Source organism: Colletotrichum lupini, chromosome 1 (assembly GCF_023278565.1).
Source record: "Colletotrichum lupini chromosome 1, complete sequence".
Lineage (NCBI taxonomy): Eukaryota > Fungi > Ascomycota > Sordariomycetes > Glomerellales > Glomerellaceae > Colletotrichum > Colletotrichum lupini.
In genome coordinates, this window is record NC_064672.1 from 2,069,729 (window position 1) to 2,094,317 (window position 24,589).

General features: G+C 43.6%; 10 protein-coding genes across 10 annotated transcripts; 7 read left to right on the plus strand and 3 right to left on the minus strand.

Moving 5' to 3' along the window:
• Positions 1-521: 521 nt before the first annotated feature.
• CLUP02_00567 (uncharacterized protein) lies at positions 522-1,667 on the plus strand (the record flags this gene model as incomplete). The annotated part of the gene is made up of 1 exon (XM_049279614.1): positions 522-1,667. The coding sequence occupies one exon, from the start codon at positions 522-524 to the stop codon at positions 1,665-1,667; it is 1,146 nt and encodes a 381-aa protein (XP_049135571.1).
• Positions 1,668-1,783: 116 nt separating this feature from the next.
• Positions 1,784-2,423, minus strand: CLUP02_00568 (uncharacterized protein; the record flags this gene model as incomplete). The annotated part of the gene is made up of 4 exons (XM_049279615.1): positions 1,784-1,841; positions 1,888-2,009; positions 2,113-2,200; positions 2,266-2,423. The coding sequence occupies 4 exons, from the start codon at positions 2,421-2,423 to the stop codon at positions 1,784-1,786; spliced, it is 426 nt and encodes a 141-aa protein (XP_049135572.1).
• A 652-nt stretch (positions 2,424-3,075) lies between these two features.
• On the plus strand, positions 3,076-4,550 carry CLUP02_00569 (UbiD family decarboxylase; the record flags this gene model as incomplete). Its single annotated transcript, XM_049279616.1, has 3 exons — positions 3,076-3,921; positions 4,002-4,433; positions 4,506-4,550. The coding sequence occupies 3 exons, from the start codon at positions 3,076-3,078 to the stop codon at positions 4,548-4,550; spliced, it is 1,323 nt and encodes a 440-aa protein (XP_049135573.1).
• A 206-nt stretch (positions 4,551-4,756) lies between these two features.
• CLUP02_00570 (uncharacterized protein) lies at positions 4,757-6,514 on the minus strand (the record flags this gene model as incomplete). The annotated part of the gene is made up of 1 exon (XM_049279617.1): positions 4,757-6,514. One exon carries the CDS (start codon positions 6,512-6,514, stop codon positions 4,757-4,759), a length of 1,758 nt encoding a protein of 585 aa, XP_049135574.1.
• Positions 6,515-8,185: 1,671 nt separating this feature from the next.
• Positions 8,186-11,021, plus strand: CLUP02_00571 (uncharacterized protein; the record flags this gene model as incomplete). The annotated part of the gene is made up of 4 exons (XM_049279618.1): positions 8,186-8,213; positions 8,333-8,436; positions 8,490-8,561; positions 8,622-11,021. 4 exons carry the CDS (start codon positions 8,186-8,188, stop codon positions 11,019-11,021), a joined length of 2,604 nt encoding a protein of 867 aa, XP_049135575.1.
• Positions 11,022-11,187: 166 nt separating this feature from the next.
• Positions 11,188-12,034, plus strand: CLUP02_00572 (uncharacterized protein; the record flags this gene model as incomplete). The annotated part of the gene is made up of 3 exons (XM_049279619.1): positions 11,188-11,235; positions 11,298-11,684; positions 11,750-12,034. The coding sequence occupies 3 exons, from the start codon at positions 11,188-11,190 to the stop codon at positions 12,032-12,034; spliced, it is 720 nt and encodes a 239-aa protein (XP_049135576.1).
• CLUP02_00573 (uncharacterized protein) lies at positions 11,215-13,115 on the minus strand (the record flags this gene model as incomplete). Its single annotated transcript, XM_049279620.1, has 5 exons — positions 11,215-11,254; positions 11,697-12,012; positions 12,162-12,222; positions 12,415-12,701; positions 12,977-13,115. The coding sequence occupies 5 exons, from the start codon at positions 13,113-13,115 to the stop codon at positions 11,215-11,217; spliced, it is 843 nt and encodes a 280-aa protein (XP_049135577.1).
• Positions 13,116-13,702: 587 nt separating this feature from the next.
• Positions 13,703-14,395, plus strand: CLUP02_00574 (uncharacterized protein; the record flags this gene model as incomplete). The annotated part of the gene is made up of 5 exons (XM_049279621.1): positions 13,703-13,868; positions 13,938-13,980; positions 14,067-14,190; positions 14,223-14,243; positions 14,321-14,395. The coding sequence occupies 5 exons, from the start codon at positions 13,703-13,705 to the stop codon at positions 14,393-14,395; spliced, it is 429 nt and encodes a 142-aa protein (XP_049135578.1).
• A 3,984-nt stretch (positions 14,396-18,379) lies between these two features.
• Positions 18,380-18,538, plus strand: CLUP02_00575 (uncharacterized protein; the record flags this gene model as incomplete). Its single annotated transcript, XM_049279622.1, has 1 exon — positions 18,380-18,538. A coding segment is annotated over one exon (159 nt), but the record flags the coding sequence as incomplete, so codon positions are not given.
• Positions 18,539-22,368: 3,830 nt separating this feature from the next.
• Positions 22,369-23,861, plus strand: CLUP02_00576 (uncharacterized protein; the record flags this gene model as incomplete). Its single annotated transcript, XM_049279623.1, has 3 exons — positions 22,369-22,415; positions 22,488-22,909; positions 23,029-23,861. 3 exons carry the CDS (start codon positions 22,369-22,371, stop codon positions 23,859-23,861), a joined length of 1,302 nt encoding a protein of 433 aa, XP_049135580.1.
• Between the last annotated feature and the right edge of the window lie 728 nt (positions 23,862-24,589).

Here is a 24,589-nt window from a genome sequence, read left to right on the forward strand (position 1 = left end):
GGCATCATGAGTTGAGTCCCCCGATGGAAAGACAGTACTGTAGGATACACGCGTCATCTTACCTATGATAACGCGTAGAACCTGCGAATTGTCTTACACTCTCTGCTCTTAAGCCCTGCCTACCTACTACAGGAATGTGGCTTTAAATGTCTGAGTTTAAGCTGGTGCCAGCGATCAAGTGTGCCCCTGTGAAACTCTGGTAAGGGGATCCGTGCAATAACGCAGTTCAACGCGTCGTTGCTTGACGCGTCCGCGTCTCCGAGCACTAGGCCTTTAAACCCCCGCATCCACACGCTTCCACTTACACTGGCTGTTCTTGTCCAACACACTTTCGTAACAAATCCTCAGCGAGGTGTTTGAAGTGAATACTCAGGAGAGCAAATAAGACTCACTCGGACTCGGGTTACTCCATTCGTTAATACTACACAACTATCAAGAAAGTAAGGGCTACGGTGAGAAGGCCGCTCAAGGTGAGAGGATCCGCTCCCGTGGAAAACCAACAGTGTGCTCACGCCTGCCAGATGCAACCCCTGTGGAAGTCAGAATACATCGGTGGCTTTGCAGAATGGGATCCGACGCCATGCAGAGGCTGCGGAAGAAGCGGCAATCACACCACCATCAAGCATAGAAATTGCGCAATGATGGAACTTGAATCCTCCGTCGCCGCGCGAGTTATGACCGATCGTGCTTGGGAACGACTGGAGCGTATTATCAAAAATGCAGAATACGTGATCGATGAGTTCGACGGGGAGTGCCAACTAGCAGATGCTGCCGTGCGTGAGATGGAAGATGCTATCAAGATGGCGGAGGAGATGGTAATTTCGCAAGCCGTCCTCGGCCCTCTGCGAAGGGCGTTGCGCAAGGCGGAGGAAACTCGCGACAGCGTTGTGCTCACGCGCATCAACCGAAAAAAGATGCTGGTGTCACTGTATAGACAGAGGATGGCAATGTGCGACTTGTTGAACGTGGCGGAGGTTCGCGAGGAACTGGCGATTGAGACGTACCTGGCGACCCGACCGACCAGCCGAGACACGAGACTGGAAGCGCCAGGAAGCGCTGCAGCACAAGCATCAGAACGGGCTAGGTGGTGGCAGCAGGAAGAGTTTGCCGATCCCGAAGAGCTCGAAGAGGATGAAGAGCAGCGATACCAGTACTTTCTAGATGACTGGAAATACCGTCGGGGGCAAAAAATCCGCGACCCTAAACTCGACTTCCTCCGCGATTGTATAAAGTCACCATCCGTCGGCATTCCTCCAGGCTGTACACGTCGTGTCACAGTACAGGACGAAGAAGACAGTTGGGCTCAGACTCCCACTCAAGTGGCCTCTTCCACACCTGTTCACTCGATCAAGATAGAGGATGATGAAGAGCAGGAATTTGTCAGACGTCCAACGCCACCATCTTCACCGCCCATGTCTTCATCACCCGAGACGATGTCGAGTCCCCGCAGACTGCTGTGGGGGCATACCAATGAAAGGGCGACACGACACAGCATGAAGCGCAAGGACAGCTCTCATCCGGCGTCTGATGATTCGATAGAAGAGGCGCTGGGCCGCGCATTCAGAAACATCGAGAAGACCGAAAGTACTGGTGCTACTGCGGCAACGGGCCGGGCCCGACGAACTACGGGTGCTACTCGGCAGAAGCGGCGGGTCAGGCCGTACTAGAGTGAGACGCGGGTTGAGACCGTGAGACCCCCGAAACCCCGGGATGCCTGCGTGGAAGGGTTCTAGAATGGAAAGTTTGTACGCTTATGACACTTGTATTATAGCTATGAACAACTTTATGAAACAAAGACCAAGCTGACTCCGGGATATTGGATTGACAGAAACGGTCGGGAACTTGGAGATCGGCTCATCTCCTTCTTCTCCAACCCCTGACGCTCACAAGACCCTCAGAGGGGCGGTCCCATTCAGAAACTGGAGCTCCTTGTCAGGGGTCACAATGTAACCGAAAGTGAGAGTCATGAAAAACCCGCCGTATCCGTGTGCCACCTGAGCCGCTTTCCCCTATTTGGTAGCAATTTCGGTGGAGAACTGCAAAGAGAAAGCCCAACGTTCAAAGTCAGTTTTTTCTTCAACCCATGTCTTTTTGCTTTTTTTTATGAAGAACATATCCGTCCATGGCTCCATGCCCCCATTCTCCTTTTCTTTGGCTGAGCAACGGCTGGAAACGAACCACTCCCCCGAAACTTGGATTTCTCATTGATGAGACCAGAGAAAGGATGGGCGAATCGGTATCAAAGCCATGCAATGGTGTGGAAACTTGCAGGAAGCTGCTGCAGCCAGGGTTTTCTTGCTCTTCCTGCCGGCAGGCATGGGTACCAGCACCAGGCTGTTGGAAACGAATAGTTTCCTGGGGTTTGAGAGTTTGCTCGAGAGTTTCTCAGCACTGAGCACAACCATGATGCCATCGCGTGACATGTTTGTGAACGATCTTCAGCATAAACCAAGGTTTAGGGAGCTGCCAGACCTGCATCTGACGGCACAACTGACTCTTGACTCTTTATCCAACACCCAATGACGCATTACGTGTCTGCATACGAGAGTCCATACGTATCCTCATACGAACCTTGGGCCGTTCACCTGGGCACAAATGGAGTCGACTCAATATCGCTAACTCTTCCAAAAGATCCACATACATCCCCCTGGACCTGGAGCAAAATGGGGTCCTCTGCAATGATGAAGAGGATCGTGACCCCCCGCCGCCCAGGTGCTTCCAATTAAGCTGTGAGAGAGAGGTGGTTTCTTTTCCTTCATTCCCGTTCACTTTAGGACCCTTTCCTGTCCGAATGTCCACCTTTAGACCCCTACCTACATCATCTACAGCCTCCTTTTGATATCCCCACCGGCGGGAAACAAGATCTTCGAACCACCAAAAGGTGAGACAAACCCCGTGCTTGATCGCAGCGGGAATCTGTCCATGGGGCATATTACTTAAAAAATGCCTTCATTTGCGATCTCGATGAGCAAGGCTGAGTGAGCTGACATGGGGTTGAGTCAAGCGCGAACGTGTCCGTGACCTCGGAAAAGAGTGTACATTTCTGCTCTACTGGAGCAGTGACAGTCCAGCTAGATGGACCCGGACGTCTGCCGGAATTGCGGCCACAGTGGCAAGCACATTGACTTTGCGGACGCCCGATGCGCCATCACGGAGCGGGATGACGCCGAGCGCGACAAGCTCCAGGCCGACGCGGCCCTGGCCCGGGCCCGCGACATCTGCGAGACGTCGCTCTCACTCATGAAGCGGCAGATGCAGGAGCTCGAGGACGCCAACGAGGCCATTGACGTACTGCGCGCCGCGCTGGCGGCCGCCGAGGACCGAAGGGAGCGCGTGCGGCGTGATCTCGGCACCCATGGCGACGTGTGCCTACTCGCGCGGTCGAACGTCGAGGCGGCGGAGGAGATGGCCATCTCGGCTGCCGGGCGGTACTTTGAGGCCGGAAGGGCTGTGACTGCGTTGGAGGATCGGGAGCAGTTGAGGAAGCAGTCGCCGAGTATTCACGTGGAAGAGGCGCCGCCTTTGCCGGTGACTGTGCCAATGGAAGAGGATGACGATGCGGAGGATGAAGCGAGGGAGAAGGAAGACCGGAGGTGGAAGAGGTCGAATGAGCGCTTTTGCAAGTGGTTGCGGCAGTCTGAGGCGCAGCGGCAGATTATGAAGTCTTCGTGGACCAAGCTGAGGGTCGCGGAGAGGTTAGCTGGGGAGAGCGTCAATGTCGACGTTGATGTCGATGTCGACGCAGTTGACGAAGAGGAAGATGAAGAGACGGCACGCCGGAAAAGGGTCCAGGCGTGGACTGCCGCACGGAGGCTGACAGACCAGCTTCCGCCAGAGGAGGACCCTACCATGGAGACGGAGTACCTGGAATCGGAGCCGACTGATTCCGCGGAGACGACGGAGGGATCTTCTGAGCCATTGGTGTTGGCGCCGGCACCGACGTCTGCTCCTACTTCCTCCGCTCACAAGACTGGCGTATCCAAGAGAGCGCCGGCGCTGAGGACAAGGGCAAAGACCGGCAGAGCTGCGACGACGGCGACTGCACCTGCGACGCAAGCGCCCCAGACTGTGCCGTCAAGTCCGATAAAAGGACGCAACCTACGGACTGCTCGAAGGGTGGAGAGCCAGACTCGCTCGGAACCCACGCGGCCGACGACAGCTACGACAACGGCGACGAAAAGGGTGAAGAGGGAGCCGAAGACAACATCTGCGGTCGTGATGGGGAAGACGGGGACTACCAATGCTCCCAGCTCAGATGGTGCCGCCGCTGGCCGGCCGGCTGCGCGGACACGGGCTCGGACTGGGAAGACCCCGGCAGCGCCTACGGTAGCGGCAGCGGAAACACCGGCGGCGACACGGCCTCAGAGGGCTACGAGAAGGAGGTCGGTGAGAGTTCAGCCATACCCTCAACCGGGTGCTCAGCCGAGATGGAAGTAAGGTGTTTTTATTGATGTGGCCATGATTGGATGGTCTAGTAGTTGTGTTGAAACTGTGAAGGCCTTGAGGAGGGGGCCGATGCCCTCCTCGTCCATACCCCTCAGATTGAATAGTCTCAATTCATAGCGTTTCTTTTGTCAATTGCCCACCCATTAAGTCGGCTGTACTCGATGTTTTCTAGTCACATGTGTTCGCCAGGAGCCCAGTCATGAAAAGATGTGGTGTTATTTGTTAAGAAAATGAGTGAGAGTCATCTGATTAGATGACCATAAAATGTCGCCATCGGAGCTACCCATCACGACATGGCGGACCGTCAACTCTAAAAGAACCTCCACACCGAATCCGCACTTCTCGTCTTCTTGAAAGCGCTGTACCATCTACACAGCGGATACATAATCGCCATAACAACCAGCCAATTTGCCCACCAAACCCAAATGTTACTGACTCCGACCGCAGGCCTACCGTCCATTGGAGGAGGCAGGCCGTTCTCGCGCCCAAAGAGCCCAACGAGCAGCATGCACAAGCTAAAGAGGATGATGAGGTGCGTGAGGTAGAAAAAGAGCGCCGACGTGCCAAACACGAGAAGAACGCCAAGCCACTTTGTCGCAACCCGCGGAGGCACCGAACCAAAGATGGCGAGCAGGAAGAACGTCGCCGCGAGAGTGTATGCGAAGAAGGCAAAGTCTGGCGGGTACTTCACGACGTAAAAGAAGGACGCTACGGAAACGAGGTACGGGTTCGAATCTGGGCTCGCCGCCTGATCCGGGGTCCGGAGGCATCCTTCAGATAGATTCCCAATGCGGAGTACGCGTGTGAGAACGAAGAGGACGCTGAAGATGAGGCCCGCGGCGACGTTGCCGCATGCCAGCTTCGTGGACGACAAGGGACGAGCAAGGATGATGCGCGCGTAGAGGAGGCCCAAGATGGCAAATGAGAGCCACGCCAGAGGTGGGAAGCCGGACATGACGTGCGGGCGGTTGACTTCAAAGAACCAGAAGCGCCAAAAGTCGTTGGCTACCGTGCCGGTGACAGGAGAAGACGAGGCGGCGGCGCAGGCTCCATGGGTCGGCGACACCCAGTGATCCCAGCAAATCGTGACGAAGCCGAGAACAAGCAGCACGGCGTTGTGGATGTGCCATGAAATCTGTTGGGCGCGAGCGGAAGCCTTCGACTTGGGCGGATTATCGTGGCCTGTATGAACGAGGAGAGGCGTCCTCTCACTTCCGTCGCCGCGACGACGACGACCACCTCCACAACCGGTACCTACAAAGAAATGATCGAGCAGGTTAGCCAACAACGGCTCCGTCTCGTTGATAGCGAGCCACAAGAGGCCGACGAGGAGGTAATCCACCGCCAGCGCCACGAGGACCATGTTAAGAAACCACAGCTGGCCCTGCGTCAGCACGAACCCCATGACCGTCGAGACGGCCGTCAAAATGACGGCGCGCGTTGCAAAGTGCTTTGCCATCCGGGCGGAGGACCATCCCATCTTGAGGCGGGAGCGGCCGAAATACGCGACGCCCATGCCGAGGAGGAAAGTGAAGCCGGGGGCGCAGAGGTGCGAGAGCATGCGGACGGCGTAGCCAAAGTGACCATTCCAGCGCTCGACGACGGCGGAGTCGGATTCTTGGTGGTTTGCACCGGTGGAATGTGGCCAGGCGTTGAGGCCGACTACATTGTGGTCCATTGCCATGAACATCATCAGCAGTCCACGGAGGAGGTCCGGCGCCAGCGCGCGGGTTGGCGGCGGCGGAGGTGAGGCATCGTCAGCTTGTGCTGGCTGCTCTGGTAAAATGGTCGGCCGGCGTCCGTTTGCTAGTGCCCGGAGGGAATCCGTGGCTTTTGCAGCTGTCGTTGAAGGCGGCTGAGAGGTGCCGTAGGTGTAGCCGTTGGACGACGTGCTCGGCTCTGCCGTGTTGACGTTGTCGTCGTCAGACTCGGCTGCCGTCACGGACTCCTCATCGTTGGGGAGGGTGTGCAAGGACGTATCCTCCTCATCCCGATGGAAACCTCGTACGTTGGGGTCTTTGAGAGACTCTCGTAATATGGAAGCGAGGTTGGCGTCTGTCGAAGCCATCTTGCTTGCCGGGTTATGTTGGTTTACGTTGAGAGTATTCAACAGTTTTCATCAGTCTCACAAGAGAAGGACTTGAAGCACAAGAAGGCAAAGGGAACGGTTTATGAACTGTGTCAAGGCTGTTCAACGCCTACTAGGTATGGGAGGATTAGTCAACCGAACGCAGGCTTCCGCCCGACCCGCGTCGCCGCGTCGCGAGAGGGAGGAACACACGGGCAGAGTGTCCAAGAGGGGGATCTTAGCGTGGGCAAAAAAAAGGGCGAATTCGATTCTGGTGGAACGTCCTGTCGCAGTTGATGACGTGCACCAATTGCAGTTGGGGGAAATCTGGAACTGGCGGAGCGGAGGACGCGGGCGGCGGCTCAGGCACGAGACAAAGACCGAGTGGACATTAGGCTTTGTTTAGAGTACATTTATTTTATTCATCTCGAAGGTCTCTTTCAGGTTCCCCTGCGTCAGGCACTGCATCAAGCAGCATACTAGTTCTTGGTTATAGTCAAGTGATACCATCTTGTCGGACTCAAGTTGCTTCAAGCTGGAGAGCACCTCGAAGAGGTAAGCGAACAGAACAAAAGAGCTTCAATTCGCCCCTCGGTGACTTTTGCAGCTGAGCAATGTGAGGCGGGCCAACTTCAGCCCCGAGCGGCTCAGCCGTCTGAACTTTCCGAGCGACATGTCCGCCGCTAGACACCCACCTGGATCTTCAAACTCCGCATACTTCATCAGCATTGTCTTAGTTGCTGATTTCGATGTTGTTTTCATCCATTTATCTCAATCAACATGAGCACAAAAAGGGACACCCCCAAACCTTCGTCGCTAGGTTCAGGGGCTCTTCTTAGGCGGTGTCGCAACAGGCCGTTTGTCCCGGTTCACTGGTTAGACTTCCCGCTGACCGCCTCAACCGTGTGGATCTGTACCTGACATGGGCCTGAGAACATGTGGCACCGCATAACGGGCTCTCTGGGCGTGACCTGCCAGCGAAACGCTGCATCTGGGGACCTGCCGCAGCCCGATAGCAAGGGATCTACCCGTAGGATCTTTTGATTATCAGGAACCCGCAAGCTTGCCACAGGTGGCCGGACTTGACGCGCAGACTTGTCGATTGATCTGATTCTGCGTTGCTGTAAAACAACCTTCTCTTTCTCACGTCAGCTTGGGAGCCGCTAGCAGGATGAAGCTTTGGTGGCTCATTCCAACAAATTCCGCGCAGCCACAGCAACTTGAGAGGGCTTAGGTCGGCGCGGGGTCAATCAATGGGCCCTGAACTCAACCGAATGAGTCAGCATGACTCTCCCGATCTGCCAGTACAGTTCAAGAGTCCTTCGGTCAGTACACGCAAAGCCAGCCCAGATCCATGCCCATTTCAACTCTTTTGACTTCGGGATCAGGACATCTCGACGGTGTCTCGGTCTCGTGTCAACATTACATGTGTTATCTAGAAGACGGCCGAAGCCGCGGAGGTCACCGCACCTTACCGGAGACATGTTCCGGTTCAGTTTCCCGGCCGTCTTCCGAACTTGATCCATTTCAGCCGATCGCGGGTGAATCAACTCGTCCTGATTGAGCATCAAGAAACGCTTCTATTGGCGAAAACTTGTGTAGCTGATTCTTAGTCTGCAAATCGTCATTGCTCGTTGCTATCCGCCATCCCCTCACACGGCAGCTCACAAAATGCGGAGGGATTCTGGAGACCCCATCAGTATGCCTTTGCCGTTCCGAGTTCCGACCTCCGTTGGGACCCCACTTCAACTCATCCGCGGGGCATTATCGCGGGGCAATAAATGAACCCCCAGGCCGTGATGAGTTGATGTCAATGAGAAAGCCGGGACGAGAATTATTGGTTGAAGGCGAGAACATCACTCAAAATGGCAGACAAGACAGATATTGAGGCTATTCTCAAGACATTAACTCTTGAAGAAAAGGTAACGTTCCTTGTAACCTCTGTACCGTCATATCACTGACCCCTCACTCTTAGATCCGCCTTCTCGCAGGCCGCAACTTTGTCGAAACTGGCGATGTCCCCGATAAAGGGGTGCCTGCAATCAAGGTATTCATACCCCCAACAGCTCCATATACCAAAGGCTCAGAACTGACCATATTATCACAGACAACAGATGGCCCCAACGGCACCCGCGGCGCTGCGATAGACGGCAGCACAAAAGCAGCATGTTTCCCGGCTGCCTGTAGCATAGCGGCGATCTTTGATCGACGCATAGCCCGCTCCGTCGGCGCGGCTCTCGCCCAGGAATCCAAAGCAAAGGGAGCCCGCTGTCTCCTCGCGCCCACAGTATGCATCCACCGCCACCCGCTTGGAGGGCGCAACTTCGAGAGCTACAGCGAGGACCCCTTCCTTGCAGGCAAGCTCGCCTCGGAGATGATCCAGGGGTGCCAAAGTCTGGGCGTCAGCGCGACGATTAAGCATTTCGTCGCCAATGAGCAAGAGACTGCGAGGACAACGGTGGACGAGAAAATTAGTGAGCGGGCGTTGAGAGAGATCTACCTCAAGCCGTTTGAGATTGCGGTCAAAGAGGCAAAGCCTTGGGCCATCATGTCTGCTTACAACCTCATCAATGGAAAGCACTGCGATTCGAATGAGTGGTTGCTGAAGGAGGTCCTAAGAGGGGAGTGGGGATGGAAGGGTCTGGTTATGAGCGATTGGGGCGGAACCAACTCCGTGGCGGAAGGAATCAAGGCCGGCATGGATATTGAGATGCCCGGGCCTCCGAGAATACGCAAGCCCGCAGCCGTTCTCAATGCCGTGAAGAGCGGCGAGGTAACCGAGGCTGATATCGACGAGCGCGTACGTACGATACTCGAGTGGACGGAACAGCTCAACGGCTTCAAAGACCCGACCATCACCGTGGAAAAGGCAATCGATCGCCCCGAACACCGTGCCTTGATTCGGGATGCGGGCGCGCGAGGCATCGTTCTCCTCAAGAACGACAACAATATCCTCCCACTCACGAAGGAAAAGGTGAAAGGCAAGAAGATTGCCCTCATCGGCTACGCCAAAGACGGTCTCGCCCACGGCGGCGGCAGCGCAAGCGTGAACGCACACTACAGACTCCCGCCCTGGGACGCCCTCCATGAGGCCCTGGGCTCCGACGTGGAGTTCACCTACGCAAAAGGTGCTCACAAAGAGCGTCTTCTCCCGCCCATCACCCACGACGGAAGGGTCGGCACCATCGTCGGTCTGGACGGGAAACCTGGCTTCAGCCGAGTGTTCTACGACTTTGGCAAGGAGGATGCCGAGCCCGTTTCGGTCCTTAATAGCTATCCAAACTCGGCTTACTCCCCGCTAGGCTCCCAGGAGTCAATGTGGAAGACACTCGACATCGTTGGCGACTTCACGCCTTCCGAGACGGGTTCGCACTACATCGCCTGCTCAGGCATAGGCCCGACTCAGGTGTTTGTAGATGACGAGGTCGTCTTTGAGCAAAAAGGAAATTGCGCAGATCCTATGGGCGCTTTATTCCAAGCCGCCAACGAACCGCAAACAAAACATGCTTTTACAGCAGGCAAAACCTACCGCCTCCGCATCCACAGCAAACCGCCTACCAAGATCGGTCTTGAAATCCTGGAAGACCGCACAGGTGTCCGAATGGGCTTCGGGCTGGAATCAGACCGAGACGCGGACCTTCAGGGCGAAGCTGCGCGGGTGGCTGCCAAAGCGGACCTTGCTATCGTATTCACCGGACATGATCCGCAGTGGGAGACGGAAGGCCGCGATCAGGAATCGTTCCACCTGCCCTACGACCAGGATGGGCTTATTGATGTCGTCGCGAAGGCTAGCGGCGGCAAGACGATCGTAGTCAACTCTACCGGCGTGGCGGTCGCGATGCCCTGGCTTGGCAAGGTGTCTGCTCTGGCGCAGTCGTGGTTCCCCGGCCAGGAGTGCGGCAATGCCATTGCTGATGTGCTCACCGGTGCCGTAAACCCTGAGGGTAAACTGCCTGTCAGTTTCCCCGCTCGCGTCGAGGATGCTCCCGCACATGGGAACTTCCCTGGGAAGAGAGGTGATGATGGAGTGCTCAGGGTCGAGTATGCCGAGGGCGTATTTGTTGGATACAGGCACTACGACCGTGTGGCAAAGGAGGTACTGAACTTCCCCTTTGGATACGGTCTTTCGTACACAACCTTCGAGTACACAGGCTTTCAAGTGACGAAAAATAACTCTGCTGGAAACGAGTTTGACGTCTCGGTGGAGGTGTCCAACACGGGTCCCGTCGCCGGCGGCACTGTAGTCCAGGTGTACGCCGGGAAGACGGAGAGGTCGGCGGACACGCCGGTAAAAGTACTCACTGCGTTTGACAAGGTTCGGCTACAACCGGGAGAGAAGGCTACGGTCAGGTTGGCGATCTCGGCAAAGGATTTTGCTTCATTTGAGGAGTCGACGAGAGAGTGGGTCCTCGAGGCTGGAGAGTACAGCTTCTACCTTGGCGAGTCTGCGGCAGAGACTTTGCAGACTGTATCACTGAATCTGGAGAGAATCATCTACCACAGATAGTGCAGAAGGGGGGTCTAGTGAGTCATTCAATGTAGATGTAAACTTGGAAGTTGTAAATCCAGAACGATCAACATAACGCTGTATTTCAGGGGGTGAATCAAACTGAGCAGACATGACTATGGGCTTGCACATACTAATTGTGGAATGAATTTTCGGACTTCATCAAATGGCATCTCGGCTTATTCTCTCCGCCTTACGAATGTGCAAGGATCTCGTGATTTGATGCCTCCAACCTTTCCTGTTTCTAAGCATCTTTTTAGCATAACCTCTTGACAGGCACTTCATACTTTACCTGCTACGATTCGCCCAACTCTTGCGACCATTGAAAGATCCGTCACCGATACGAGTTATCCGCTTCACATATTGGTCCATGCGGTGCGCCGCAACATTCGCCCAGGCCTGGTGTTCGAGATCGTCATGGCTAAGCTGGCATGCCATGATTCTCTCTTCTTCTTCTTTATCCTCTTCCTCGTCCTCGTCTCCGTCCTCGTCTCCGTCCCCGTCCTCGTCTCCGTCCCCGTCCCCTCCCCCGTCCCCGTCCTCGTCTCCGTCCTCGTCTCCGTCCCCGTCCCCTCCCCCGTCCCCGTCCCCTCCCCCTTCCCCGTCCCCTCCCCCGTCCCCGTCCTCGTCTCCGTCCTCGTCTCCGTCCCCGTCCCCGTCCCCGTCCTTACTAACCTCCTGTTCGTTTTCGAATAGAACACCAGTTGACCGAGGCCATTCAAACGTAGCTTGGGTGGCTTGAAGTCTTGGAATTCGCTCGCCGGCGGGCACTTGCCTCCTCCGACACGGTACCATATACGCGTAAGCTCTGTCGCGTACGCTGCATCCATGCGTGGAATTGGGTCGCCATCATTGACGAAGGCGAGTATATTCCCTCGAAGGAAGTTGCTATCGGTATAGAGTTTGGTGAGGCGGGCGTCAATGTCGGTGTTGAACAACAGAGGACAACCAAAGTGTACGCAAGACAGCGTCGGCTTCTTCGAGGGCAGATCTGTGTCGTGTTGTCAGCCTGATGCTCTGTTCTGACACTTTAAGCGTAACCAAAATACGATCTGTTCATGTTGGAGCCCTTACCAAGAACTTGGCTTGTAAGAAGACAGCAAAACAGAAGGCATGCAACGGCTCCGCCAGCAGGATGACCTGTGAAAACAACTCCTATCTCCTGATCTTCCGTTTGAGCCTCGTTTAGGGCAGCTTTTATCTGATTTACCAGTCCTGGAGCAACAGTTCTGGCACATTGGGCGAACCCGCGATGCACTTTCAGCGTTGGTTTCAAACGTGACTCGGGGAGTTTCTAAATAACCGAAGTTAGTCTCACAACTCGATCTCGGACCATAAACCAGGAGCTGAATCTTTCGGTTGTTTGGTTGAGGTCATAATTAGCTGTACTCACCACCAAGTCAGAACATTCAGCTAGGTCGCTATTCAGGTTGACCAGCCAGTCGACAGAACTTGCACTCCCTCTAACAGCAACGACTAGTGCCTTTCGCTGAGATGACGGATCAGTCGGCAAGATCTCAAAAAGAGCGGCGGCCTTCCCTGAGCCGTCTCTGGTGGGCTCTATCCAGTGTCTGTCTTTAACGGCATAGTCCAGGAGTTGGGGGACAACATGGCCCGGATCCTTCTTGTAGACCGCTTTGGAGCAGAGAGCAGCAATTTGAATGATACGGGCAGCGTCCTCTGTGCTGGTGTGGTGTAGATCGTCGTCAGAACATAGAAACACCAATATTACCTCTCAAGAATTGAGGCGCCGCTTCTGGGTATATGCAAACCTTGTTCACTCTACCGCAGGTAGTTTCACGGATTCTTGGCCCCTAGAGACTATGTCGGGCAAGTTCATTGCACGTTGCGCCCTTACTTTCTTATTCTGCGATTCTCTCACAAGCCCTAGCCAAACTAGACACAATCAGCATCACATTAGCAGCCACTGAAGATGGGCCCTTTGTAAATCTTACCGAAAAGATCTGAATCGCTAAAGTCTTCGATCTCATTGAGCATCGTAGCTACTGCTGCCGAAGCACCAGCCAGAGTCGTAGAGTTCATAGACCCAGCCCCGGACGCGGAGGCACCCAGAGAATGGCGTGCCACAGACATGCTCAAGTTGAAAGAGTTACTCGTGGGGTAAAGCAGCAGTCAAGACAAATTTAGTTAGAAAATTGAATCAACAGGAAGACGTTACTCTTCCGTGTCAAGAGACGAAGATATTGTGGGCTTGCAGTTCCCCTCTTTCTTACTGTGACAAAGTATAGCAAGGGAAAGTGCATTTTTGACCAGGCTGCCATTACGCGTCAGGCATCGCCAGAGAACGCCTCCAATCATGGCCGCGTTCTACCTCATGAAATATAAACAAATGGCTCGACCAATTGGATGGTTTTCGGCCTTTGATGTTGGTTCGCCTCTTTAAGGTACCTAGGCAGACCTCAGGTCTGGGCGAATCAACACGACAAGTAGATCCAGAATGCACGCGTGTCAGATATTGCATAATCTCAGCATTTACCCGATACGTATAATTCCGAAGTGGTGTCAACCAGCAATGGCATTGTGCTCTCTTACCCGCCCCCTTATTGATTCAAGCTGTCTTCAATAGTACTCCGCCTTCTCCCTTTCCAAACTGAACACATTGAACTTTCTCACTGCGTTTGACGTCTACCTTGCGCACCTTTCATCCTACCGCAATCACCATGTGGAAATCACGGACCTCTTCTGTTCAATTACCCCCGAATCCAAGGATTAATTGGGCGAAGCTGGATTCTCATCATCCAAAAACGCTCAATAAAGAACTCAGTGATCTGTATTGGAGCGGTATCGATCGAGACCTGGATGAAATACTGCGGTTCCTCGACATGTGTGAAAATGTTCCCGAACCGCCGACAGCTGATTCACAGCCGAAACATGAAGATTGACTTGGCTTCGAAGCCTTTGCCAAGAGAGCCACTCGCTTGGCAGTGAACGACGCTTTGTGAGTTTCCTTCATCTTCATCACCATGGCCGTAGCGCTAGTTGTCAGATTGTTCGCGAACATCGCAATACGCTGATTTTCTCTAGAGTGTACGATGTTTTAGCCAATCTCAATTATGGCAACTCCGAGAATCTTACGAGAAGAGAATACTTGGCTCAGATGCTTCTACGAGCAGCACGCACGCACTCCATCAATAACAACACTGGAGCCGTATCTGGCTAATACTGAGTGTTCGAACGCAGGCATACTCGACATTGACAAGAGTGAGTACTCTCTACGCTGACCTTGGAGCTGTTGTGTCCATCTTCCGAACACGAAATGATCTGATCCAAGCTCAAAGTGGTTAAACATCGGGAACCTGGATTCAAGCTGGGTACATGGCTTCGGCCACGAGCACCACAATGTAAGCACTTAGGGAAGATGTCGGATTAGAAGTCCAATTCGACCGCAGCATATAGCCGACTGCGCAGGGGCCAATTAAGGGCCCTATTTACAATTATCATAGCTAGCCTAACCTACGGTTAGAACCTCCTTTTTATACCTACGCAGATATTTATATAATTTAATTAATCTTTTTATTAACTACGGTTCGAACTAACTACTTTATAATAAGGATATTAATACTAATTAATAATTAAATTTTATTATTATAAATCGGTAAAGTATCTTATTATATAAAAAAAACGACCTCTTAATACTATATAGGATAAGAAATTCGTACTAATTAACTTTATAAAAATAGATAAAAAGGGGCGGTTTTTAAATACTATATAGAATTAAGTAATCGTAGCCTTTTATTATTTATAAGAGGTTAACGTTTATTATATTAAATTATATTAATTAATAAAACTACTTAAGTAACTAGCCTTTTATTATTATTTTAAGTGGTTTTTTTATTAATTAACTTTTCTATAACCGGCCCGTAACTAAAAATTAATTAATTAAATTAATAAAAAAAAATACCTACGTAATAACTACTTACTTAATTAATTAGTATAATAAGCGAGCTTAATAATATAATATAAAAAAGTACTGCGCAATTAAAAAAAAAGATCTTTAAATATAAATATTTTTAATAAGTATAATAAGAACTTATATAGGAGTTATAACGCTAAGAGATTTATAATATATAAAAAGGTTTAGTATTATAAAGATTTTATAAATATAATTTTAAAACTTATAATTTAAACGATTTTTTTATAACTCCTTTAACTACTTTTTAAATATTACTTAAAAATATAATATAAGGAACGGTTTAAAAAAAAAAAAGGGATTTAGAGGTCTTAATAATATCGAGTTAAGAGTATTATAAATCTTAAAAATTAATTTAAAAAAAAAAGCGGCTACTTTAAAGTAGTCCTATAACCTCTCGTTATAATTATTATTAGCTTAAAAAAAGGCTAAGAAAATAAGGATTTAAGAAGAAAAGAAAAAGATCCTTTAAAATATTACTAAAGGGCTTCTTTTTATATTAGCTCTTAGTATAAGATTACTAATTTTAAAAAATTAATTAAGTAATAAAAAGGATTATTAATAAGTAATAATTACCTAACTATAATTAAGTTATAAAGAAAACTATTTAAAAAATATAAAATAGAGTATAGAGAAGTAATAAGAAAAAAGATCTTTAAAGTATTTAGTCTTACTAAGTACGAATAATAAATAAGTATTTTTAATAAGTTTTTAATATTTATAATTTTATAAAAAAGAGGGCTTAACTTCGCTAATTATACTTAATAACCTATTTAGCTTATTTATAAGCCGCTCGGCGTTTATTTTTAACTATTTTTATAAAATACTATTTTAAAAGAGGTAAGTTAAAAAAAGAAGCTATTTAGAAATTATAGAGAGTACGAAGCTTAGGAAGTTAAAAATATACGGAATAATAGAAATTAGTAACTAATAAAAATCCCGAGACTAATTATTATATTTCTTATAGTAATATAAACGTCTACTGCTACTATTAAAAAAGAGAATTATTAAAACTTATTATTTTATATTAAATAAAAAAGAGGATTTTAATAAGTATAATAACTAATAATTTAAAAAGGTAGTAATAATTATTAAAAATAATAAAAATAAGAGTAATAATAAGATAGTAAAAGGAAATAAGAATTTCCTAAACCCTAATAAATTCGTTAAGTAATAAAAATACGGATTTATTATAGCTAGCGCGCGGATTAAATATATTCTTATTAAAATTAAATACGTTAGTAATTACTAATATAAGTACGAGTTAGAATACGACTTTTAGTAAGTTAAGGTAAAAAAAAAAGGGAAGAACCTAATCTTAAATAGAATCCTAATCCCTTATAAATAAGTAAATATTAACCCGGATTATTAAGGGACGTAGATATATAAAATCGTAAATTAGCTTAATAATAAGTAAATTAATACGGTATTAATCTATTTAATTAAAGTTTATAAAAAAAAGGGGCTATAAAATAACCCCTATTTTATAAAATCGTAAACGACTTTAGTTACTAACTAGATAAATAGTTTATAAATATAAGCCTAGGAATTATAAAAGTAGTTAATAAATTCCTTTATAAACGAGGGGTATTACTAGCGTAGTTATAGTTATAAAAACTATATAAAGTCCTAATAATAACAATTATAAAAAAGGAATTTATATTATAAAACTAAGTATAAGTTAATAAGGCGTATAATTACTTTAATAAATTTGAAAAAAGATAAATAACGTAAATTTCTTTTTTATAATTATTAATAATAATTTATCGTCGTAAAAAGATATATAGAAATAAAATATAGTATTAGAAGTATAATAATTAACGATTCTATTTATTTTAATTTAAAGCTCGTCGCTGTTATTAATATAAAATTCGGCGCCGATTAATTAATATAAAAAGAAATAAACGACCCGAAGTTACTAATAGTACGTAATAACGTAAGAATCGTATATAAATACCGAAAATATAATAATAAATATAAAGTAATTTATAAACTTTAAAAAGATCTTTTTAAAAAAGAAATTATACTCTAAGGGGAAGTATAAGGTTTTATAAAAAACCCTAACGATATTTTATAATTATTATAAAAAGGTCGGGATTAGGGAATATTAGTACTATTTAGTAATTAATATCGTCCTTATAAATAAAGCCTTTAATTATTATTATAAAGCGGTACGTAATTTTAATTAAAACGACTTTTTTAATATTATTAATATAATCCGAAGCCGTTTTAAGACTTATAATAAGAACCTAGAGCTCCTATTTAAGCTACGAGCGATTTTTTTTATATTTATAGCTAGGATAATAAAAAATAAATTATAAATAGAGATCTTTAAAAAGCTTATTAATCGAATTAATAAGCTAATAAAAACCTAGCTAAATAAGGGAACTAATAAATAAAAAGTTAAATATTTTTATACTATAGTTTAGCGCATATTAGAAATAAAAATAACCCTATACTAAGTATTTAAAGACGATAAAACGCTTTATTTAAAGCTAAGATTTAGTTTTAATATTAAAATAAAAATATTATACTAAACCTATTTCTAAGTATATAACGGCCCTTATTAATAATATTAAGTTAATCGAACGTATAATAAAAAAATAAAAAAGGCTAAATATAGTAATTATTAATAAAAAGGCCCAGATTCGTTAAATAAGTAAAGATTTAACTCGTAAATAGGGTAATAAAAAAAGTAATATTATATTTATAAAAAAAATAGATATTAGTTAAGTAACTATTCTAAAAAAAAGTATACTAAATTATATAAATAATATAAAAAGTTAAGAGTAATAAATAATAAAACTAGCCCTCGTTAGTTTAACTAATTCCTTATTATATATAAAAGTAAATCCGGGGGTATAAAACTTAGTAAAAGTAGTTAAAGTAGCGGCTTAGAGTATTCGCCCCCTATAAGAAATTCGGAAAATAAGAAAGATCTTACCCCCTATATTAATAAATTAAATTATAATAAAATCGATAATATTAACTACTCTTTTTTTACCCCGTTAGCTTTTAGAGAATATATAAAACTAAACGAATAGAGGGTAGTAAAAGCTCTTAATAAGTAGGCTTTTATTTATAAATAATAAAGAAAAGTCCCTTAAATAATAAATATAGAAGTAGCTAAAAAGGCGAATTTAATAAGGCTAAAGCCTATTTTTTCAATACTTAAAAAGAAGACGCTACTTTTTTTAATATTTAAAAAAAAAGAATATAGTACTAAGTAAATCTAAGAATAGCTAGAGGGGTCCTTTTTATATTATTTAGATTTATTAAATACTAAGCTTATATAAGTATTTTATATAAATAAAAGGTACGGCTTAAATATTTTTATAAAATTATCCTAAATATTAAAGTATTATAATAGTTAATAAAAAGAAAAGGGTAATTCTAAATACTATAAAAGATCGTACTAATAATATTTAATATATTAATAGCGGGTATTACGAGGATTAGCTTCGGTCTAAGTAAGGAAATCGTTATTCTAAGTACAATAGAAATAAAAACGTACTTCGGAATAATAACTTTTTATATTTTACTTATTAATACCCTATTTCTCTTATATTTAAAAAATATAGATTAATTAAGTATTATATTTAATAATATAAGGAATAGAATCTCTAATAATAAATATTTTAAAATAGTTAAATAACGATAGGAGTATGCGTTTATAAGGCTTATTAATAATACGAAGTTAATTAATTACTTAATAAAAAGTAAGCTTAAATAGCTATATTAAAGATTCGGGTACCCGTTAGTTACGAGGCTATATAACCTTTTAAAGTAATTAAGTAATAATAATATTAAAATAGGGGTGCTAAAGTAATTAATAAAAGTATATTACTAATACTAAATAAATACGCAGAGCCTACGCAAATTTAAATTTAAATTACGTAATAAGCTTAACTTTAATTAGGAAATCGTCGTTAATATTTTCTATTTAAATAGTCGGCTAGTCCTATATATAATTAACGTAACTATATCTTTTTAAATAGAGCAATTCCTTTAGGATTTATAAATAAAGATAGTATAAATAGCCCTATAAAAAGGATAGATTAATATATACTAAGGACCGCTAAACGGTATTAAAACTAACGCTAATATTAGTTTTAAATTAATAAAATTTAAAGAAAATATAACGGCCTATAGTATATAGCTAAAAATCGTACTTATTAAAGCGCACTATAATATTAAAAAAGTAAAAAGGGTATATTAGTAGTTAAAAAGGGCGTTTAGAATTATTAAAAAGGAAAATCCTAATTTTATTAATAACGAATACCTCTAAATAGTACTTAAATATTATAATAATACTATAGGGCCTAACGGGCTTATATTAACGCTATTAATATTTAGAGTATATTTAAAAACGACCTTAGCTTTATTACTATTACTAAATATAAGCTAATAAGCCTAAGTAATTAAAAAAGTAATACGAGTACTACGTAAAATAAGTATAAAAAGGTAAGTTAATAAGGTAATTATTATATATAATAGGCCCGATATAAGAAGTAATTTAAATATATTATTAAATTCGGATATACGAGTATAGCGCAAAATTACTTAATAATAAGCTAGGCTATATAAATTAATTTTTATTAACGAGCGATTGTATATAATTATAAAGGATTATAACTAGTCCCTCGAAGTATTAATTACGGTAATTAGACTATATTATATAAATCTTAGCGAGGTAATTTCTAACTTATAAAAAAAAGAAGAGCTAGGGGAAACTATATAACCTATAATAAAAATATAAGGAATTATCCTTAATAAGATCGTCGTAATAATATTAATAAATAATAAAGAAGAGGAAATTATTAAAAAGGTATTAATATTATTAATAAGACGTCGTAGAAGGCTATAACGGTAAGCCCTAATATAGTAATTTATTATTAATAACGAGGTAATTAATACTTTTTATATAATCATAAAAAAAGCTAATTTCGAGCTAATAATTAAATTACGTGAGAAAAGTATAATTATAATTACTAAAAAGCTATATAAAAGATTAGATCTTATTAAAGTAAATACTTTTTATAATCGAGGGGTTTATTAATTTATCTTTTATAACTTAGAAAAGTATATAAGCCTCTATATATTTAAATTACGAATAGTTTATAAGATTAAAAAAAAAGAATACCCTAGCTATATAAGAAGTCTAAGTATATAATTTAGGGGTACGGTAATATTAAAAAAGCAACGCTATTTATATAATTACTTATTATATAATACTATAGCTAACGGTTAATAATAGTATTAATAATATTATTATAAAAAAGGGATATAAGATTTAGAGCCGTAATATTACCTAGGCCTATACCTAATCAGCTATAGGGCTTATAAAGAAAATCCTAGCCTATTTACTAAAGGAAATAGTTAGTAAGTACTTAAAATGTACGATTATTAAAGTATTTAAGTTACTATATAGGCTCGTAAAATCGGGTACTTATTAATAAGCTATATACTACGATTTTTATATTAATTAATTATTAATAATTATATTTATATATAACCTATACTTACTAATTTCTAAGTATAAAGGTAACTAATTTAAAATTATTAAAATATAAACCGACGATATATTAAGCCTATCTAATATTAACTTTATAAAAAAAGAGAATAAAGAGCTTTAAAAAGCGGGCTTTATAATAAAACTAAAAGAGGTCTTTATAATAAATACCCCCTTAGTATTTGATAATAAGATTTTTATTATTAAAAAAGAAACCGTCGTTTTTTAATAAAAAGAGTAGGGTAAAAAGATTAACCTCGTTAATCTAAATATAACTAACGTTAAAAAGCGGTATAAAACTAAGCTTACGTAAGGGGTATATATTATAAATATTTATTAATTTAAAATAATATTTAACTATACTAAAGTAGCGCAGGCTATAAATCTAATTAAATAAAACGTTAAAGTACTTAATAAGTAGCTTAAGTAGTAATAAACGAATCTTAATCAAGGCCTCGTTTATTACCTAATTAACTTTACGATTAATAAGCTTTATATTTTTATTAATAGGTTATTTATAAATAATAACGACCTTATTTCGTAATTAGGGTATATTATTATCTTAGTTAATAAGAGTATAAATAAGAGCGAATTTATTATATATAATAATATAATCTACTACTTATTAATTAAAAATAAGTAAGTAACGAGAAGTATATTAATATTAAAAGTTTATAGTATAATTAACGGCGTTAACCTCTTTTACGTAATTTTAATAATACTAAAGAAAATTACTAATTAACTTAGCCTTTTACTAATCCTAATAGTTATTTATATAGATTTTTACTTACTATACGAATACTTTATTAAATTAAGGATAATAAAAGAAAAGAGGCTTATAATTAATATTATAGCCCTTAGGTAATTATATAAAAAGCGCAAGATATTTAAAATCCGTTAGATTAATAATAATAATAACCTCGCTAACGCTTTTATAAAAATAATATTTAATAAAGGGTTAGAATAACTCGTAAGTAATAAAAAAGTTAATATATAAATAAAAAGATAGGTTATATAAAAAGAATAAAAAAAAGAAATAAAAAGAAACGACTTAGTAAACGGACCTAAGGTCGAATTAAACCTCTAATTATAATAAATAAATTAATAAAAAAAAAAGTTAGTATTAGATTAGAAGTCTAATTTAATTATAGTATATAACTAATTACGTAGGGGCTAATTAAGGGCCCTATTTATAATTATCGTAGCTAGCCTAACTTATAGTTAAAACCTCCTTTTTATACTTATATAAATATTTATATAGTTTAATTAATCTTTTTGTTAACTACGGTTCGAACTAACTACCTTATAATAGGGATACTAATAGAAGAATTATTATTGACTAAGCTCTCTTTTAATTCTCCATTGTGGTACCCAGATCTGATGAACACAGCCAGAACCCAATCAACTTCTCCGCCCTCTAATGCACTGAGTGCAAGCAAGCCATCCAGGGTATCCATTGTCGGTGCGGTGCCGATTGTCCGTGTGACAAGTCATCATATCTAGAGCAAGCTCCGGTCTTTTGTGAGACTTGCGCTCGACACCCCGATTGCAAGCACGACTCTGAGAAAGTACGCAAGTTCCACAAGAGCTGTGTCTTGTCATCCTGTCTATCCGACGAACAGGCGAGGGAGTTGTGTTAATGTGCCGGTGGCGATGCTGAGTCTGACCAATCAAAAGAACTGTATCCTTTCGACCAGAATGACCGCGCCCGTCATTACCCGCTGTGTCCTTTGATCAGGCTCAAGTCACAACATTGTTCCTCGAAGCTGGCTGAAGTCTGCGGTCTTGGCGTGTTAGAGGACAGCAAAAAGGGTGACGTTCGCGGTCATCCAATCACTGCTGTCACCAAGACTGCAGCCAAGATTACAAGGATTCACGAGCATGTCCCGTATGGGAACACCCATATGAGTCTGATGATGGGCCCGCTGCTAATCGAAAATGGAGTTCCTCAGTTTGTACCATTTTTTCTCTGGCCCCTCTTTTTGTGTTGATTGAGGATTCTTTCTTACATTTGTTCTTTCAGATCCATGGGTGGCGTGCTGTTCACGGTTCGAGATCGTCTTCAGTTGCATCCCGTAGATACTCCTACAAGCTCAGTGACCAGGTGCTTCGCTCTCAGCAAAGATAGACAGCTGTTCAAGACAGAGAGGCATATACTGAGAAACCGCCGAGTGAAGGCCTTTATGAAACAGATAGTAGGCAGTCCATTCTGGAGTCTGAGAGAAGAGGATCGTGATGCCGAGGCCGAAATTATCAAAGATGTGGCCAAGGCCAGTCTAGATTATATAGGCGTCCTACATGTAGGGAAAGGATCGAAGCACGAACAGAAAAAGTCCAAGGCAAGAAAGAAAATTCTCGAGAAGCTCCGTACACTTCTACATGAGCGTGTCGAGCTCTACATTCATTCCATCGTCAACAAACTTTTCGACGAAAGTTTGCCCCTTGGTTGGTTCTACTTTCTTTCTCCCCTTGTCCCCAAAATCTACTTTTCACGCACCTATGCATGTTGATTATCCAAAACGAGTACACTCTGAAATTGAACAAAAAATTGGCCTTCATCTCAGAGTGGAACATGGGAAGCAACAACTGCCAAAATTTCTGTGATGCCCTGATAGACCGCAACGTATTCGGCAGCTTCATGGTCTATCACCGACACTGCAAGGAGAAGAAACATAACGGTCAGGCATCTCAAGTTCAATACTTAATGAGCTTTGTAAGCCGGATCGGTTGCCACGATGGACTCACTAGGCGGGTAGCTCCCTCTTCAAAAGCGACATCCGCGAACGGTCACACTGAGGAGTTTCTCCTTCGATTCCGCCGATTCGCCCACCACAACGACACGGACATCGTTGACAGCTTGGTAGAGTACTGGACCGATTGGGGAGGCTTTCGAGCGCCGATATTTCGACACCAAGGCCTCTTTCCATGGGACTGTACCGAAGCGCGCACTCTCAAGGAGGAGGCCGATCACCCGCAAAAGAAGTGTGGGGATTGTTCGTTGGCTAAGCATCTTTGGGCCTTTCCGTTTGATGCATGGTCAGTAGCGCAGTTTCACCTTCTCAGGGAACGTCGCTTCTATGCTCCATCTCCAGTCACTGGGAAAGACAATCAAATTCAGATGGCCGACCATGACTGGGAGGAAAACAGACACCGCGTACTTGAAGCGTTTCAGGTCCTTGGCAGCATGGGAGTTGCGATGCATCGATCACAGGTTTTCCGTGACAGGTGTCGATGGAATTTCAAAGCTCGCGGGCTGCCTTTCGAAGACACCTCTACAGACCGAACCATATTCCACAAGGGTCGCGTGACTACTTTACGACAGCAAATTAAAAGAGTTTTGCTATCCGGGCAGTACTGTTTGGCTATCCGGGCAGTAGTCCACTTTTTAGACCAATGAGGGCTTATAGCTATAGAGCTCGGGCCATAACCCTATACCCATACCCGCTATACCTATCCCATCGACTGCTACAAGGCGACAGTACAATAGTCTCTAGCTTTTCTCTAAATTCTCCGAGATATGAATTTTTTAATTTACGGATATAGTGGAAATAAATCGGAATAACGCCTAATTAGTTCTTCCTCCGCACTCGGATATACTGTCGCTTTGTAGTAATCGATGGGATATACGGGCTATTTGGCGTAGTTATATAAAGTAGCCGTAGGTACGTTCGGTCGTAATTACTTATAGTTATAATTACTTATAGTCGTAATTACTTATAGTTATAATTACTTATAGTCGTAATTACTTATAGTTATAATTACTTACGGTCGTAATTACTTATAGTCGTAATTACTTATAGTTATAATTACCTACTTAATTACCTATTTAATTACCTATTTAATTACTTATTTCTATAAGTAATTATAACTGTGGGTAATTGCGACTATAAGTAATTACGACTATAGGTAATTACGATAGTACGTACTTATAGCTATTATAACTACGGCGTATATGCGCTAGGTAGCCCGTGGGTAGGTGCAGCGGGGTAAAAAGGTTTAGAGTTTTAACGGCAGGTTCTGATTGGTCCAAAAGGTGGATTACTGCCCGGATAGCCAAACAGTACTGCCCGGATAGCAAAACTCAATTAAAAAGAGAGCAGGCAGGCTTGTCGTCCAGCCGCATGG